General features: G+C 49.1%; 1 protein-coding gene across 1 annotated transcript; it reads left to right on the top strand.

The window, feature by feature from the left end:
* The first annotated feature begins 25 nt into the window (after positions 1 to 25).
* Positions 26 to 4,121, top strand: PHATRDRAFT_43416 (predicted protein). Its single transcript, XM_002177889.1, has 2 exons — positions 26 to 1,591; positions 1,680 to 4,121. Exons 1-2 carry the CDS (start codon positions 184 to 186, stop codon positions 2,003 to 2,005), a joined length of 1,734 nt encoding a protein of 577 aa, XP_002177925.1. The 5' UTR covers positions 26 to 183; the 3' UTR covers positions 2,006 to 4,121.
* Positions 4,122 to 17,135: the final 13,014 nt, after the last annotated feature.

Here is a 17,135-nt window from a genome sequence, read left to right as displayed (position 1 = left end):
CCACGGTAGTGACTGTGAACGAGAGAATCATAGAACACATCAAGAATTTGGTTTAAATCACATTTGCTTCAAAGTCAGTGAACCCAAGCGTCTCCAATAGCCTCTGCTACAGTTATCTTTAACAAAGTACGAAGCAGACGTCCACACGCTGCTGCTTTGCTAAAGCGAACGTTTGCCGTCGGCATGTCCTCAGCAGTCGACTTACCGGAGGTCGCCTGGGAGCATATCTCTACTTTTTTATCCGCGCCCGACGTGTTGAGTTTACTGAGCACGCATCGTTCCTTATACAGTATCGGTCTCAATCCATCCTTCTGGGATTTGCTAACCCGACGTGAAGGCGCCGAGCGCCAGCTTCTGTCGGAAACTCCCGGTGATAAAAGTCGATCGCCCCCGGCTGCACGTGCCAAACGCCGGTTTCTTCGAGCCGCCTACTGCCAATCTTTACCATCTGTCCACTGGAGTGCGGTCCGTTCTCATCCAAAAGACCCAACTGCACCGAGCGCTCGTGAAGGACACGTCAGTTGTGTCATGGGCGATAAAGTTGTGGTGACGGGCGGATTTACCGAGGACGCTGCCATCTACGTTCGAGATCTGCAACATTTCAAGAACGGCGAATGGGAGCGTATTGTACCCGAGGGGCATCCAGGATTTTCCTACGGTTCATCTTTGACTGCTCTGGAAGAGCATCGAGCTGTATTATTTGGTGGCTTCCTAAGCGGCGGATATGCCAACGAGACCGATCGCGTTGCGATTCTGACGTTGCTAAGGAACGCTGAGGACGGAATCTTGAACGGATCTTGGGAGATCAAAACGGTGCTGCCTTCTTGCGCGACATTATTCCCAGAACAAATTCAAAACTGGCAACTGAGTTGTGCGCGGGCCTATCATTCTGCAACTTTGCTATCAAATCGGTATTTGTTCATAAGCGGCGGCATGCAAACACGAGGTTCTATTTTGAATCCTTTACTTTTGGACACGTTAACATGGACCTGGATTGACAGTCATTCTATTACAACGGGGATTTCGCCGTCTCCCCGGTTCGGTCATTCGGTTATCCTCGATGAAGCCCGTTCACGGCTAGTCCTATTCGGTGGTGGAAATGGATCCGATTTATTGCGTTCCGGTCGAGACAATTCAGAAGTGTGGGAGTTGCGTATGAGCACCTTCTGGCGGAGAGGCTTAATCGAATCGCTACCCTGGGATTGGCGTTTGCTGCATAGAAACCATAACGAAAAATCTGAGGATGAAGATGACGGTGCAGAAAATAGAGATGCTGGTATCAATATGGCGGCTATGAATGAAGATATTGCCAATACTCTCCGGCCATCAGAAATCCTAGTGTTGGGACGTTGTCACATCTCCCACAGAATATCTCGCGACACGGTTTTACTTGCGTTTGGATCTGGCCGTCCGTCGACTAACGGTATATTGGCCTTTGATTTGATGACGAATACGTTCTTTCGTCCCGCTGTTTCCGGAAGCTTGCCACAACGACGTTTTACATTGACATCGATGTTTCTACCAGCTCAGGCCTGTATTGTTGTGCATGGGGGCTTTGGCCCGAGACATGCCAGCTCTTCAGTCGACATGCGTACGTTTCGTAATTGCAGTAATGCATCTTTTCTGGTCCGCCTTATCTCTCACTCCAGTTTTGTTTTCGATTGCCACTTTACTTTTAGGTATACTGGATTTGGCGCCTGCATTGAAAAACAAGAATTTTGGATTCACTTTGGACCCACACGGGCGATCATACCTTCCTGTTCAGGATGCCGACATGATGGTGGAGCGGAGTTCCCAGGCAAGCTCTATCAGTGGTCTGCTTACGATGCTGAATGGGCTGGAGCCAGGCGCCCGTCGTTTAGCGGCAGGACAGCTGTTGAGTCAAATGCAAGACAATGGACGTAGCAATGGACGCGGAGCCGCTTTACTCAGTATGATTGTCGAGGGAACCGCTAGATTTGCGATGGACGAGGAGGAAGACAATAGTGCAGAGGACGCTACTTGATTGCCTGCGATAGAAGTATCGGTATTATACAAAATGTATGGATGCAAGAGGGTAATGCATTCATATGTCGAACAAATCATATAAATTTCAATTTATGTATCTTACCCCGAAGGAGGTTTATAGCCACCGGAAGCGGGAGCTACTGTAGTTGAATGAATATTTGTGTACTCACTCATGAAGAAACGACGGCTGGCCAAGTCATGGGGTTGGCGTCGAGGCGGATCGGTTCCACTCACAAAACCCACCAAGTAAAGGGAATTGAATACCCAGATGCTACCAGCACGCCCGGACGACCCACTATCGTCCCAAACCTTGTTAACGTACGTACTCTCTTTACACCATGATTTGGGAACGCAACGCATCGCTTTGACGTCTGGTTGTTTGTCTTCTTTGGAACCGATGAAACCCAGCGCTACAAAATCGTCCCCAGGTGGAACAGGTTCCCAAGCATAGAAATGGTTGCTTCCGTGCGTTAGGCTCCAGGCTAAACGATATCGAGCAGGATAGGGCATGTACTTGTCTAAGACGTGGGGAAGCCAGCTACTACCTCCTACCCAACTACCAGACGTGTCGGTGACTTCCAAAAACAGGCGCTCATTGCTGTCTCGATTTGGATTATCATAACCATGGCCAGCAAAGTGTCCAAGCGAAATCGAGACCTTATTTTGTTTCAAACTGCTGCTGGCGTGCGGTTCCCAGACGCTAGTTTTATAGCGACTCATGCTTCCTTGGCTGTTCCAGACCAGGTTGAATTTTGATGCTTTCTTAACCTTCACTTTTATTGAGCCCAAAACGGCCGGGGGGATCTTGACATCTCGTTTGCTGTCGTCATCAGATGGCATAGGAGGTAAAGGCAAACCACCATTAAAAGTTGCCAGTGAACTTTGTAGATTGCCGTCATCTTCAAACCCAACCGCTCCCTTGAACTCGTCGAGGCTGATGAACCCATCTTGATCGTGATCGAGCTCTTTCATAAATCCAGAAAGGAGAGCGGAGTCTAGCTTCAAACCCAACCATTCCATACCACGACGAAGATCTTCGCCGCTAAGCAATCCATCGCGGTCACGGTCAATGGCGCCGAAGGCATCTCTAGGAAACATTCCTCTCGATTTCAGCAATGCGGTGATACGCCCAGCAGCAATCTTATAATTGAGAAGATGGTGCTCGTCAGCAGTGATGAAAACTTTGGAAAGTGCTGTGGTCGCCGGATCGATATGCTTCCGGCGGCGATTGCTCCGAAGCTCCACAAAGTAGTTGTATCGCCTTTCCAAATCATTGTTTTGCAATGCTCGAAGGAGAAGCGTAACTTCGCGTGGTTGATAGTTGACCTGACTGTCGATAAAGCGGAAACAAGAGTAGGCTGTAGAGTGCTGGAAACTTTGTGCTGGTTCGTACCCGTACGTTGAGTCAAGGAGAGTTCGTTCTGTTCGAAGCGCAACGGTTGTATCCCTACCAGGAATAAGTGGCAAAGCCGACTGTTGGTGTAATACTGCACGCATGCACTCCGCCTCGAACAGAGACATGATCACGTAATAGCGACCAGCCTGGACTCTGTAGAACATTCGTTGTGTAAGATAATGTTTTAGCTCGTCAAACGTAATAACACGGTTCTGAACATCTGGCATTTGCTCAAAGAACCGGTCCCCATCTTCACCGTCGACATCAACATCAACCGCTCGCAGCACCTCCTTCAACTCCGTAACCGAAATCGTTCCAGAACTGTCACCATCGGCTCCAAGAAACGCACGCTTCAAAGTCTTCTCTTGATCTACTGTAAAAGGCTTTCCCACAGCTGCAACTTCCTGTAGCGCAGCCTTTGATGGAGTAAAGTCCATAGTAACAATGACATTCTTCAGTCGTCGATGGGTCTTTGAAGCCCATTGCTTCTCGTAGTAGTTGCGGGATACCAATAGATAGTCAGGAAATTCTAGGCCAATTGCTTTTGAAAAAAGGTAATTCTTCACAGTGAACTGCGAAGCAGGATAAAATGCCTTTTGCCAAGACTGGATCTTCTCTTCGCCGTCTGCTGTTGCTTCCGTTCGATTTTTTTTGTAGTTTGGATCCACACCTTTCAATGTTACTGAAAGCGACTGGACAGGCCAAGCCACAGGACTCTCGCCATCCCGGGAGTATTTTTTCTTTTTCGCTGATTCTTTGACAACTTCTTCCTCCTCTTCTTCCTCTTCTTCTTCCTCTTCCTCCTCCTCTTCTTCTTCCTGTTGCACAATATCGTACAATTAGTTTTACGCGTGGAGAAAAACATAGTTTCCCGCACCTCTTCAAGCTTACCTGCTCTTTCAAGACTTCCTCTTCGGATACCTGCTCCTTTTGTAAATTAGCATCTTGGTCTTCGTCTGCCGTGTCCTCCGACGCTTTCCCACCAACACGCCTCTTGCTCAAGCCCTCGGATGTGACTAACACCATCAAAATTTTGTCCACAACGGCTTTATCGTAATCGTTCATTATGAAATCCTGACGACGAATGATAGAGTGCCGTAGAGTATCTGATAAGGGCACTGGGGTGGGGATGCTGTTCGGAACGGTAAAATCGAGGCGTTCAGATATAATATCGAGACACTTCTGAATCATTTCAATGCCCACGAGGGAAGATGCGCCGCCAGTTCCGGACTCGACGACACTTCGAATTGCACTGGTGTCGTCGGCGAACAAATTCTGCACCTTGTCCCCAAGTTCAAGGTCCCCATTAATGTCAACATGACCAGCCTCAATTGATTTCGATGTTCCAAATTCTTTGACTCGAGATGAAAAGGCAATCTGTGTGAGCTCGCGGTAGTGTGTGGTAAGAATGCGATAAGCCCGTTTTCGGAAAACGTTGTCTATACTTTGGTGGCAGAGCATTCGAAACTGCATATTCTCGCTCTTCATTCCGTTGACAGTAAGCCATGCCGCAACGTTGACTAAAAGCTGTTTTTGCGAGCCAAAGCTAGCTACTGAGGGACTTTGATGAAGGGGCGATAGCGATAGCAGGTCCGAGGCGTACGAGCTCTGAGGTGTATGCACCACAGACTGAGCTGGTGCCTGTTGCTGAGATATTCTAGTATGCTGATCTTGGAGGAGGCGCATTACTTCTGGAATAATAAAGAGTTCGATTGTCTGGCCTTTTCCAATACCCCTCATTCTGAAGGCTCCTTGTGCATAGTCACGAAAAGTCATATCCTTTCCCAAAGTTAGCGCAGCCCGAGCATCGATGCATTGGTGAATATCCATCCCCGTAGTATGAATCTGATCATAGAATGAAAATCGCCGGTGCGGTGGAATTCCAGACTGATTTAATCTGACCACGTTCATTCCATGTCGCATCAAAATCATTTTCCTGTCCTTATGGTCAAGAAAAACTACTCCATCAAAGTCTGACGATAGACCGTGGGTAAGAAGAAACTTTGCAACATCATAGTTGCTAAGCCCTGTCACAAGTGCGCCACAATCCAGCAAAACGTGAAAAGGAGGGTTGGCTGTTGCAATATCGCTTAGGACCTTCACCACTGACCACTCGGCTCCTAAGATGCGACTTGACACAATTGACTCACTAGTCAAGAAGTGGATTATCTGACCATCCACTCCCTCGTCGTAATGACATTGGCCCAGCTCTTCTGGCAAAAGGTCGCTCGGAGTCCCACTGAAACCGACCCGTTTTCCAAACATCATTTCGCCACCCAGATCTTGTCCAGACGCACTAACTTTTTCGTGATGGTGCTCCATTGTCAGAGGAAATACAAAGGTATCGAGATAATACTGAATAACGTGAGGGATATTGCGTAGAAGATTGTAGGTCACACTCATATGCTGGTCGTCCTTTAAATCAAGTAGATGAAGCGGCCAAATATCATCGGCTCCTCTTCCACCAACACGCCCAATGGGGGCCTTGAAGAACGAAGATTCAACGTCATGTCCATTATCAACGTTGTTCTCACCCTCACGAGGCCCTCGGACCTTCCCACCAGCTTCTTCGACCCACCCTTTGTATTTCAAAGCAGCCGGTCTTTTGTGGTAAGGACCAAATTCAGAGTCAAGTTGCTCGCGAAGAGCATAGAGGACATTTTCAAAATCCGAAAGTCGCATTCCTTCGTATCGGTACGCCAAAGTCGTCAGACCAATAACAATATCAGGATGAGAAAACTGACTCGCTCTGCTCGGGATGTCCTTGCCAACGAATGGAATAGATGCAAGTCTTCTAGCGAGAGAAACGTTGGGATCGCTTTCTAAAGCTTGCTTTAAATCCAACTTCGACAGTAAACCGAAGCTTACTCGATTGATTTTGCTTAAAACGTGAGGTAAAAAGTTTCGGAGCAGGTCGTGACTAAGGTTCAGCATCTTCATGTAGTCGTCATCTAAAGCCACGTGACAGGCAGAAGCTGCTTGTTTGTCTTTCAATGGACCATTCACCATGTACGAGATCAAGTGTGTGTCCTCCACAGTTGGTAGACGTTTGTTGCGAAGGTACAGCAGTTGCCAACGAGCAATTAAAGGCTTCAACTGCTGGTGGTAATATTGTCGATTCAGAAGAACGAGATGTGGGGTATGTTGAAAGTGTTTCTCTGAGATCCCCATCCGAATCACAGATGAAATCTGTTCTAGTATCGTAATAGCTTCTCGGCTATCTTTGAAGGCGACGGACATTTTTCCAGTTGAGAAGTAGAAGATAGCGTCGATAAGGTGCCAAAAAAGATCCCATCGTAGACCAATTCCAAGTTTCGACCGAGAGTAGTCAATGGGATCTTTTGAACCGATTGGCCAATTAAGTTCAGATTTCAAAGGATGGAGGATTAGGTCGACCTCATCTAAAAGAAGGCAACCTGATCGGAACAACTTCAGTATTTCTGCACCGTAATATACCTCTTGAGGACTCACATCGGCATCCACGATTTCGACTTGGTCGCGGAATCGTCTTGCAATAGCTGACAGAGAGAAAGCCCCGAAAATTCCATTATTGTTGACCTTACGGCGCATTGTTCCAAATTTTCTGTCTTCAAGGATCTTCATCATTTCAACAAACTTCAGCATGAAAGACTTGACACTAGTTGGCGTGGCGCAGATCACGGCGCGGCTATCTCTAGCTTTGCATAACTTCAGGTAAAGGTCTCTTGTTATCGGAGTTCCGCGATTAAACTGAAAGGTGAACACTGGCTTTCTCACAACAGCAGCAAACTTCTCTCGCATCACTCCCCGTGAGAAGTCGAGAAGAGCATGAGGTACGACTTGGGTAACAAGGGACTTGCCATCCGCGAGCATCAAAGCCAAGAGTGGAGTAACCACCGTTGTCTTTCCTGCCCCCATGATCATTTGGTGACACATCGATTGATCGCGGCGAAGAGCGTCCATGAATTTGTTCACGAGAATCACCTGGCTCTTTCGAAGCATTAGCGAATAGGTGAATTCAAAAACGAGATAACGTGGATCAAATTCGATGTAGTTGCTGTCAGCCGTAGGCTTCATAAAATGCCGTTCGTTCGCAACGTCAGCTGCGACCTTCGACGCTTGAAGCTTGATCTCTTGGCATATTCTAGCCTGTTCTTCAGTTGAATTGGAGCCCTTTACTTGACGTAAAAGTAGAATAAGCTGCGACAGGCTATAAGGAGTGTGAGACGCTGCTGAAGAAAGGAATGTTACCGACTTCGGTATTCTTGAAACGTACCTTGTGAGCGCTCGGTGAGTCTGACTGATTCGAATTGACGTGAGCATAGCCACGACGGTCAAGCTTGTGACCGTTTTGTAGGCGACGCTAGACATGTGAGGGTTAAGTGAGCGTATATCGTGCTCAGCAGTTGTCGAAAGAATGGAAGCGACCAGCAGTTCAAACCAAGCGGCGGGCTCCCGTTCACCCACTTGCCCAAGACGAAAACGTAAAAACTGAATTTCTCCGTTGGGTCCGGAAGCGTTTGGCTTGTCACTGCGTTCATCGCTTGTTGCGATTGCCAACGCCCGATTCATTAAATTCCACAGAGATTTTCGGTCAAACTCCATAGCTTGATTTAGCGCTTTAATCATCTTTGTTAGCTGGGCTGTGCCTGTTCCCAAAACTGAAGAAGATCGGTGAAATCCGTCAATTTCTCCGGGCTTGAAACCGATCAAAGTCGGTGTTCTCTCTGAGTTTGCTTTCTCGGCATACTTATAGACGTCCGTCGCTACACGTTGCATGGTTGCTTGCGAGCAATGAGTTTGTGACGCTTTGTCGGACGCAACATTGAAAGGAAGTTGGCTTGAGACAGGAGGTAGATTAATCTCCGCCCTTGTTAAATCAGTAACGTAGTTTTCCAGCTTAATCGGCGACAACGGTTTTGTACTAAATGCCTGTAGCTGCTTTAGCGGAATGTTCACGGCTGCACAGTTCTGCACGTCAAGATAAAATGTTGCTTGCGAATAATTTGATATCCTTGGCACTACCCATAAACGGTGTTGTGAGTAAGACTCAGGACGGCTGAGGATCATGGTAGATCGTGGCAGAGACTCCTGGTACACATTTGTATTCTTGATCATAGCTCTCACTCCTTCTTGGCTCATGAAATTATGAAGCTGCTCGACTAGGCGGCTGACTGAGTCCTTCCCGGCAAACATGCCCTTGAGCTTACTCATCCCAGTGTCAACATGGAACTTTGGAATGTTGGGATGCGCAGCTACGGGGGCATTTTCTGCCAGGATTCGCAGAGTCGACATTTCGGCAGACAGAGTCTTGAAGTCAGAGGGCGGAAGCAAGCGAAAAAGCATCCTTCCCCAATTGTGAGGCCGATCACTCGGATGCAGCTTGAAAGCAACCGTACCGGTTAGAAGATCGTACAGTAAAGGAAAACCGTATCGAGAAGAAGCCATCTCTACTCCTGAGGATACGGCATTGTTAATAAACTCAAGTGCCCTCAAGCCACCGTACGCAACTTGCTCCTGTCAAACCCAAAGACATCGGTAAGAATACTTTAGCAATAGCAACATATGCAAACAAGGAAAACTAACCTCTTCAGGACGGCTGTACGCGGCTCCGAAAAGCTTGGCTGAAGTCGTCGTCTTCTTGGGGTTTTCCATTATTGTATAGTCTGCTCCAAAGTCAAAATTCTCGATCACAGGAGGCTTCTCCTTTCCAAGCCGCACAGTCAAGGTCTTGTCTTTCGGCAACGTAGAGAGACTCGTGACTGCTGACACGAACGCTTTGCGATTATGGAGCGCCAACGACAGGCGACTTTGGTTTTCTGGGCTACAGAGCTGCAGAAGAAGCATTTCTTCGTCCGTGGTAAGACGACATGCAGATGATACGTGCCCGTGTTTCTTAGTGTAAGCTTCCATTTCTTCAGCTATGCTCCATGGACATCTCATTGTAGACTCTGCCCCTAGACCTACGGTCACCACCGAAAGTTTTAAGCGACAAGCATGTGCATCAGGGTGGAAATCGTTTCCCAAAAACTCTAGTTGGTTGAAAATCTGCTGCTCCTCAGGGCTAAGCTCCTCGCTGACACATGATTCAACCATTTTGAAAACGTCAGGGTAAGAACCAGTGATAAAATACATCAGCATCAGATAAAGCGACGAGGCAAGAGATGGCGTAACAAGAAATGACCTCGAGTTGTGCACCGGGTAAAGATATGACCGAACCTCTCCGATATTGTTAATCCATTCCTTATTTCGACGGTCGAGAATCACTTGAACGGACAGTCGCGATCCATCAATGTGAAGTCGCCTTGGAAGCGCGCAACTTGGAAGCAAGACAAATAGATCTTTATCAGCATTCTGGAGAACGATGAAATGCGAAATTGCTCCAAGAAGACGGTCTGCAAGCTCCCGCGCCTCCGTTGAAGTGGCGATATAGAGGCCATCATAATCATTGCTGTACAAGCGATTTTCCTCTTTGCCATCTACAGACTCGGTAGCCTTTGCTTTAAAAGACAAATTCACACGCGGAAGCTCGATATAGTCGATAGTGCATGGAGAATGCGCTGATTTGACGGTTTCCGTGCTCCATACAAGCACGTGAGCGAGATTATCAAGCCGAGAAAGTAACATTCCAATTCGCTTTAAAAGAGAGGACGGGGGTGCAGAGAGGATGTTCAAGAGTGTCATGACACGCCGGTTTGAATCATTTCGTTCGATTTCTTGATCTACTCCAAGCACAGGGACACGCTGGATTAGCGCCTCCGCGGCTGAATTGCAGAACCCCGTCTTGTCAAAATTGTCTTTTGTCAGGGAAATCTTGAGACGAGTTCCAGGAACGTCCTCTCCCACCGGTTCAGGAACATCACCGTCATCGGAGTCGTCAATGCTTTCCTTTATCGCCTTCTCGTAACCAAGAATACTGTCATCTTCATTCTGCCAAAAGACATACCTCTCTACCAAGGCTGCTGGAACTAGACCAGCAAGGAATCGCGAAGGTACATATGTCTGTGTCCCGATTTCTGAGTTCAAAGCCCGAGTTACAAGAAGTGATGATGCAGGAGAAACAGTTGTCATAGGTACCCCCGCCGAGAGCGAAAGGATACCGTCGATGCGATCTGGATAAGGTTCACCATTCTTTACTTCGTCGAGACAAATCGAGAGGTTCGAGCTATACTCAAGAACTCGCATGTGACGCCGGCCATACTCAACGACGTTAAAAACCGTGATGACAGGGGGATGCTGCCACACAACAACCTCTTTCAACGTGTGAGTCATAATAGAAGTATCGGTCTTTTTATTTTCAATCCACCCCGACAGAAGGGCATACGGCTCAACAGAGTAGTCATCTGTAGTCATGTAGAGTGTAACTCCAGGTAAGATCAAGGGGAGTTTATCCTTGAGGATATTCGCTATCCACTTTTCTCCGTTCCTTAGATTGTTGGGAAATTTCCGAGAATTCTTAGGGTCTTTGGTCCCCTTAATGTCGAAATAGTTTCTCTGATCTGGAGCCCACGACAGCACATCGTACCTTCGTCCAACAAGTCGCCACCAAAAGCGATTTGTCGTGTGCATCACTTCCGCGCAGGCCACGTCGCTAGCGTCCTTCAGAGCTGATCGTCTCGTATCCGCAAAGTCCGGATCTTCCATTATGTGCGGGTCAAGAAGTGTCATTTTGTGATTCTGAAGGGTGAAATCACTCAGCTGCATATTCACTTCGATTCCAACAGCTTTCGTTGTTACGTACAACATCCACTCTTCGTACGTCTGGCCATCTTTTGGGATTCGGTAGCTACCATCCCGGAGATTATCATCTTCTGTGTCAGGAACGAACCTACCGTAGCACGTTGGATGGCCAATGCTTTGCCAGTGACGTTGCTTAAACTCTGAATCATCATATTCCCGTGTTCCTGTCCCTGTCGCAACTCGTACGACTGCCTCCATGGCTTTGTCTCCTTCCTCTCTTTTCTCTCTGAGGAATCTTAGAAGGTTGTAGCGGTGTGTTTGAATAATATCAAAAATCTCGGACTGCGCAATTTGGAGTCCTGGCGGAGGATGCGTTGGTTTGGCTGTGTCTTGCAGATCATCATAGACTTTGCTGCTAAAACGATGATTTATCGTCAAGTATACTTGAGAGGACATGAGAATCGACGCCGCTCTATAGTCCAACTCTTCGTAGTCATAATTCTTGAATAGGTACAAAAGATGGGCATGAGTAAGACAAGCTATATCCACGTCTTTGTTTCGGGAGGGATCGATCCAATATTCTAGAGTTGGGATTGCTTGAGTATCCAGCATCCCTCGAAGTTTTTTTAAGGCGACCTCCACTTTTATATTGTCGAGAGTTTCCAAACCTCTAGGACGAGGTTGCCCGGGAATACATTTCTTCAAAGCATACTTCAGAAATCCTTCAAGACGGACGGCGAGTCTAATTGAGAAAAGAATGAGAGGACCGGAAGACGACTTTCTTGTATATCGGCCGACGTCCATGTCAAGCGCTCTCTCTAGGATCTTTATCACACAACTAGTTAACACGTCCGGAGACTTAGCGATCTCGTTGAAGAGTGTGCCATGAGCAGTTGCAAGCAGATCTTCCAACCTATCGACGTCAACAACCGGAACTTCTTGGATAAAATCGGTAAAATCAGCGGGCTTCCAGCGTCCTGGTTCGAACAATGCAGCATCAACAATTAGCTGTAAAGACTTCGTCTTCAACGCTGACAGACGAGACGGGTCTCCGTTAGCAAAGAAGTCAAGAATCAATGGGATTCGTATATACGGAGCAGTCAAGAAAGTTATGAAGCGTTCGGAATCGGAAGGGGTCAGAACATTTCCGAAAGTAGGTAGTTCCTTATTTTCAAGATGAAGCACATCATCTTCGTTTTTCACGGAAACAGGCTTCGACCTATACCCACCCCAAAATGAAACGCGTGAGTCGTACTCCAAGTAGATGGGCCAAATACAAGCACGCTTTGTCACAACTTACTTCTTCGCCAGAAACTTCTCACCGCATGAATTGACTACCGTTGTGGGATCCGCCGACGACAACCGAGATCGCTCGAAATTTGACTTGCTAGCAAACAATTTTAAGAAACCAGCGAAAGAATTGCTCTTCGACTTTTCTTCCTGCTGAGCTACGCGTTCCACAAATTCTTGGTGGTGCCCCTGAAAAGCGGTGACATGATAGACCAACGCCGGGTCTTCCTTACCTCTCCGACGAACTTCCCAATGAAGTGTTGCGTCCGAGGCGAGCCATGAGTGACTGTCAGGCACTTCAGGCGTTTCAGACTTACCCGAAACAGCCATTTTGAAATGAAAAACAATATCCCGAAAGTACTCAAACTCGGGAAGCACTTCGATGATTGATCCGTTTCGTCCTGCTACCAGATTAGCAGTAAGGTTCGCCATAGCTTCCTCTGTTCGTGGATAAGGACGTTGCAATGCCAGCTGAATCGATAACTGATCAATCAGCACAGTATCACCAACCATCGGAGCAAGGCTTTTATCAAAGTTAAAAACAGAAGGCTTTCTGGTTCCGTCCATGTTCAAAGTGAGTCCCCTCAAATAATCCAAAGCTTGATAGCGCAACGAGCAGATATTCGGATCATAGATCGGTAAGTTGCACCCTAAGGTATCAAACGAAGCTGCTTCAATTCCAAACGGTTCCGTTGGTCCCTCGCACAGTCCCGAATAATGCAGTGCAAAAGTACTAGGATCGTCAACAGCTACCACCCGACAAATAGCGTCTGCTACGCATGCCCCACAAGCAAAGGCAGTCGATCGAATTGCAATCAAACCACGAGATTGCTGAACACACGCAGTTGCGGCCGAATAGAGTCGACAAATACGTCGAATTAAAAAGAGCAAGTTGAGTTGAGTTTCGCGACGCATTTCGCCCTTACGCCAGAAACAGAACTTGGGATCCGAGTTCGGCATGGGGAGAACAATCGTCAGAGCGTGCTGCGCGGCCGACGCGGCAAAAGCAGGAGAATTCTTGATCAAACGACGCTGTTGAAGCAAAAGACTACAAGCATCGGCAATACGCTGCAAGTACGACGACGCCGTCATGTAGTTGGTAGCTACGGGTGGCAAGTCTTCGTCGGTCAAAACGGCTGGGATGACAATCGGATCAGGTCGAGGGTCGCCCATAAGGTTCTTTACCACCTCATCGTAGTTGTCTCGACGTAGGCGACCGAACAAAGGGTGCGCAGCCGAGCCGGCTCCAGCCTTGAGAGACAGAATCTGTCCTTTAGAGTAATCGTCATTCAAAGATGAAGCGGACAGACCGTGGCTATACTGATCCATTGGTTTCGACGAGGCAAAATTGATCTTCCGCAATAGCTTGTCCAGCAAATCCCAGGTATCCGACAGCGTCGCACCAAGTGTTCCGTCCTCGACCGTCTCGGGTGTAATGGTAGACGCAAAATTCGCGAGATTTCGTCCGGTCAATTTGAGAATACGCGTGTCTTCTGGATCCATGGAGGAGGGTGGCGCTTGTTCAATTTCCGCATAAGCTAAATCAACAGCAGCGTTCATAACCAACAGCGAAGCGTACTTGGACGTCCGCACACCCTGGGATGGCGTACTGGTCAGGGCCAACCTGGCCAAGGGATGATACGACTGCGCCGATATTTCGTTCGGAGGTTCCAAGTACTCGGCCGGACCTTGATCCAGGTTCGACAACAGTGGGCGTGAGTTCAACGCTGGCATTAGTTTGGTGTACAAAAATGCGGCATTATTCTTGCGGGACGGATATACCTGCATTCGGAACAGTAGCGTCCAAAAGGTGGAATCCATAACACGGTATGCGGGAATATCCCATACCGTCATTGCAAGCTGCTTCAGTTCTTTACCCGTTTCCGGGTCGAACGAAGCTGGATGGTACTGTAGCCCATCTCTACCAGTGTTACAGACGGTGAAACTCCACTTGTTGCCACAATTTCGAATAATGTATAGACACAGGTAAGTGTATTCAGGTTGCTGCCAACCCCCCGGCAAAACGAGCTGCTGTCCCGGCTGCACATTTTCCAAGAGAGGAATCAATACGTTCAAAAAATTGAGGAAGAGTCCATCCAAAGCCGCTCCCGAGGCACCCGCCGAATGTGGTAACAACGAAATGAGCTTGATGCACGCTTCGCAGGCGTAATGATTGCCCTCGAGAAACGCCAAGGAGTTTTTGCGACCAGGCACGCGGCCCTTGCCAGCTTGGGAAGCGGCTCGCGTCAACGCACAAACGTGAGACACAAAGGACAGGGACTTTGCGAGTTGCTCGTACATGGCGGCCCGATCCTTGAGTCGGTCCGGAGGCACCGGCTGCTGCTGAATATACGTATTCAAGTTCAGCAATGCCCAGAACGGGGGAACCCGAAAAATGGGCGAAAACGCACGATCTGGCAATTTCCCGGACGTGCCAGCCAGGTAATCGTAAGGATTGAAGACTACGGACGGAGTGGTAACCTCTCCCTCACTGCTACCCGTCGTAGAAAGCGAGACACCGCTAGCGCCCAGCACCGAGGTGCTTTCGTGGACCTTTGTTTGCGCGAGTTCTTCCTTTTCGCGCAGCATTTGTGCCCGGACGCGGGCGTCTTCTTGTTCACGGGCCTTGCGGGCGACAGCTTCTTCAGGTGTCTCTTTAATGGGCGGCTTACCCCCGGCGGTCGGGGAGGTGGCGGCCGCCGCGACGCTTCTGGGGTTGGGCGTGGTAGGCTTGGCCGTGACCGAAGAAGGAGACGTGCCTTGCTTCGACTTTGGGCTCGGCGAAGCCGCCAGGGTTCGGGGCGGGACGGGGGAGGCAGTCCGACTCCCCGCGGGCGTGCCACCTCGACTACCAGCCGGAGTATTGGACTTACTGGGCGAAGGGCTGATTCCCATCCGCGCAAAGGCTGCCGAAGTCGCGTCGGCTGGCGACGTGGCGGTCTGGACCGACGAAGGACTGGTAGGTTTGACAATGTTCGGGACGCTCCCGTTGCCGTTGGTCACGACATTCGTCGTAACAGGCGGACTACCACCCATACGGTTCCCACCCTGACCCCCCACGGTACCACGGGGTAGAGGCGGTGGTGGATGGGACGTAGCACTGGAGCCGACCGATCCGGTGGGGGATGCTACAGAAGAGGACGGTAAGTTGTCCAAACCAGCAAAGGGGTCCGCGGGGACGTACACTGGCTGCGGACGATTCGCCGTATAAGCCTGCTGAGACGGTGGCATACCGTAGGCTTGCGGTTGCTGTGCAAAGACGTTTTGCGGTGGGGGCGCTCCTCCAAAGGCCGACGGAGGCGGAGCTCGTTGCGCTCCCGCGTGTTGCGGCGGAACCGCGGACGGGAAACTCGCTTGTTGCATACGCTGCTGCATGGATGGTTGTTGTTGTGGTTGTGGCTGACTGTGATGCAGTTGCGGAGGGGGCACGGGACGTTGTTGTGGTTGCTGCGACGGTGCCGGTACGACGTAGGTGGGAGGGAACCAACCTTCCTTCCCGGCCATCGAGCCCCACCACCAGGCTCCCGTTTGTCCGGGTTTCGCGACAATGGCGGTACCGGGACCAAAGGAAAGCTGAGATTGTCGAGCATCTCCTTGAAAGCCGTGCTTCGACACGAACGTAACAGGTTGCGAAGGATTCATGGTTTGCTCGATCGTGCACCGCAGCTCCGCCAGGATCCCAACACTACAATGACGCGCGCGGGTTGCACGATTCTACAAAGTCTATACGACTAGGACGAGATTCCGTAACGAAAAGGATTCCGGCGAGCGGAGATTTCGAATGGTCGACCACACGAAAGGGGGGAAGAGAAAGATCTAGTCGACGATTGGAAAGAACCGAGACGAACCGGGTCGTCGGCCAAAAAGCAAAATCTTGGGCGAGTCAACGCGTCGTGGATGTGTTCGGTAGACTTTGTTGGCCGACGTCCCGCGCCGGTACCCACCTACTTACCCCCACCAAGTATTCGTTCGTGCTCTCAAGGCGGGCAAGGCCAGCACACGCACTTACACGTAGTAGACATCCCACTCCTCGACTCGCTCCACCCACACCACTCGTAATCCGCGAAACTTATGGGGTTTTACGACTAAATAAATCAATTTGGCGTTATCGAGAGCCGTTGAATTGCGTCTCCTTCAGCAAGCAGAGGCCGCAGCGGCCGCGGAGTCACAGCTGTGTCAGACCTACCGAGGGTTTGTAAGCCTGTTTTTCGTTACGTGCATTCGTACTGATACAGTTATTTAGTTAGCTGGCGTTCCGACCTCCGTTTGGCGAAACGAGTCGCCGAATCCATTGGACGTAGGTATTCGTCTGTCCTTCGTCTTTCTGAAGTACAGGGGCCATCATTTCCGGGATGACGAAATGATAAAAACCCGGAGAATGACGTTGTCACCGTTCCACGATCCAGTGTACCCACACTCACATCACCGTTGTCTCACATTGACAGTCGATCGGAATAGGTAGTCGGGTTCCCAACAATTCACGTTTGGAATGGGTGGGTGCACTTTCTGTAGAAGCGACCTCTCGAAAGTGAGATACATTTACTCAACACTGTGATATTCGCTTCTTCATGCTTATTAACATTTACAGAATCTCCTGAGTTAGTTGAAGTCGGAGTATATTGGCTTTCTGACTGTTCACAGCCAAGCGATAATAGTAGGATTCCCGTTGTTCTATTGCTACGAAATTCTTCAGCGCAACGATTGTATGGTACTCTGGGAGATTTCAGATTTGTTCGGCTTCCGAGTGCGAACGACCTCGGGTCTTCTGCTTTTCGCTCTGGTA

The sequence above is a fragment of the Phaeodactylum tricornutum genome, chromosome 2 (genome assembly GCF_000150955.2).
Source record: "Phaeodactylum tricornutum CCAP 1055/1 chromosome 2, whole genome shotgun sequence".
NCBI classification, from domain to species: Eukaryota; Bacillariophyta; class Bacillariophyceae; order Surirellales; family Neidiaceae; genus Phaeodactylum; species Phaeodactylum tricornutum.
This window is presented reverse-complemented; position numbering and strand designations above follow the sequence as displayed.

Excerpts from the sequence above, each read along its gene's own strand:
- PHATRDRAFT_43416 (XM_002177889.1), top strand. The coding sequence starts at position 184 with ATGTCCTCAGCAGTCGACTTACCGGAGGTCGCCTGGGAGCATATCTCT. Across the intron at positions 1,592-1,679 it reads CAGCTCTTCAGTCGACATGC|GTATACTGGATTTGGCGCCT; the intron begins GTACGTTTCGTA and ends CTTTACTTTTAG.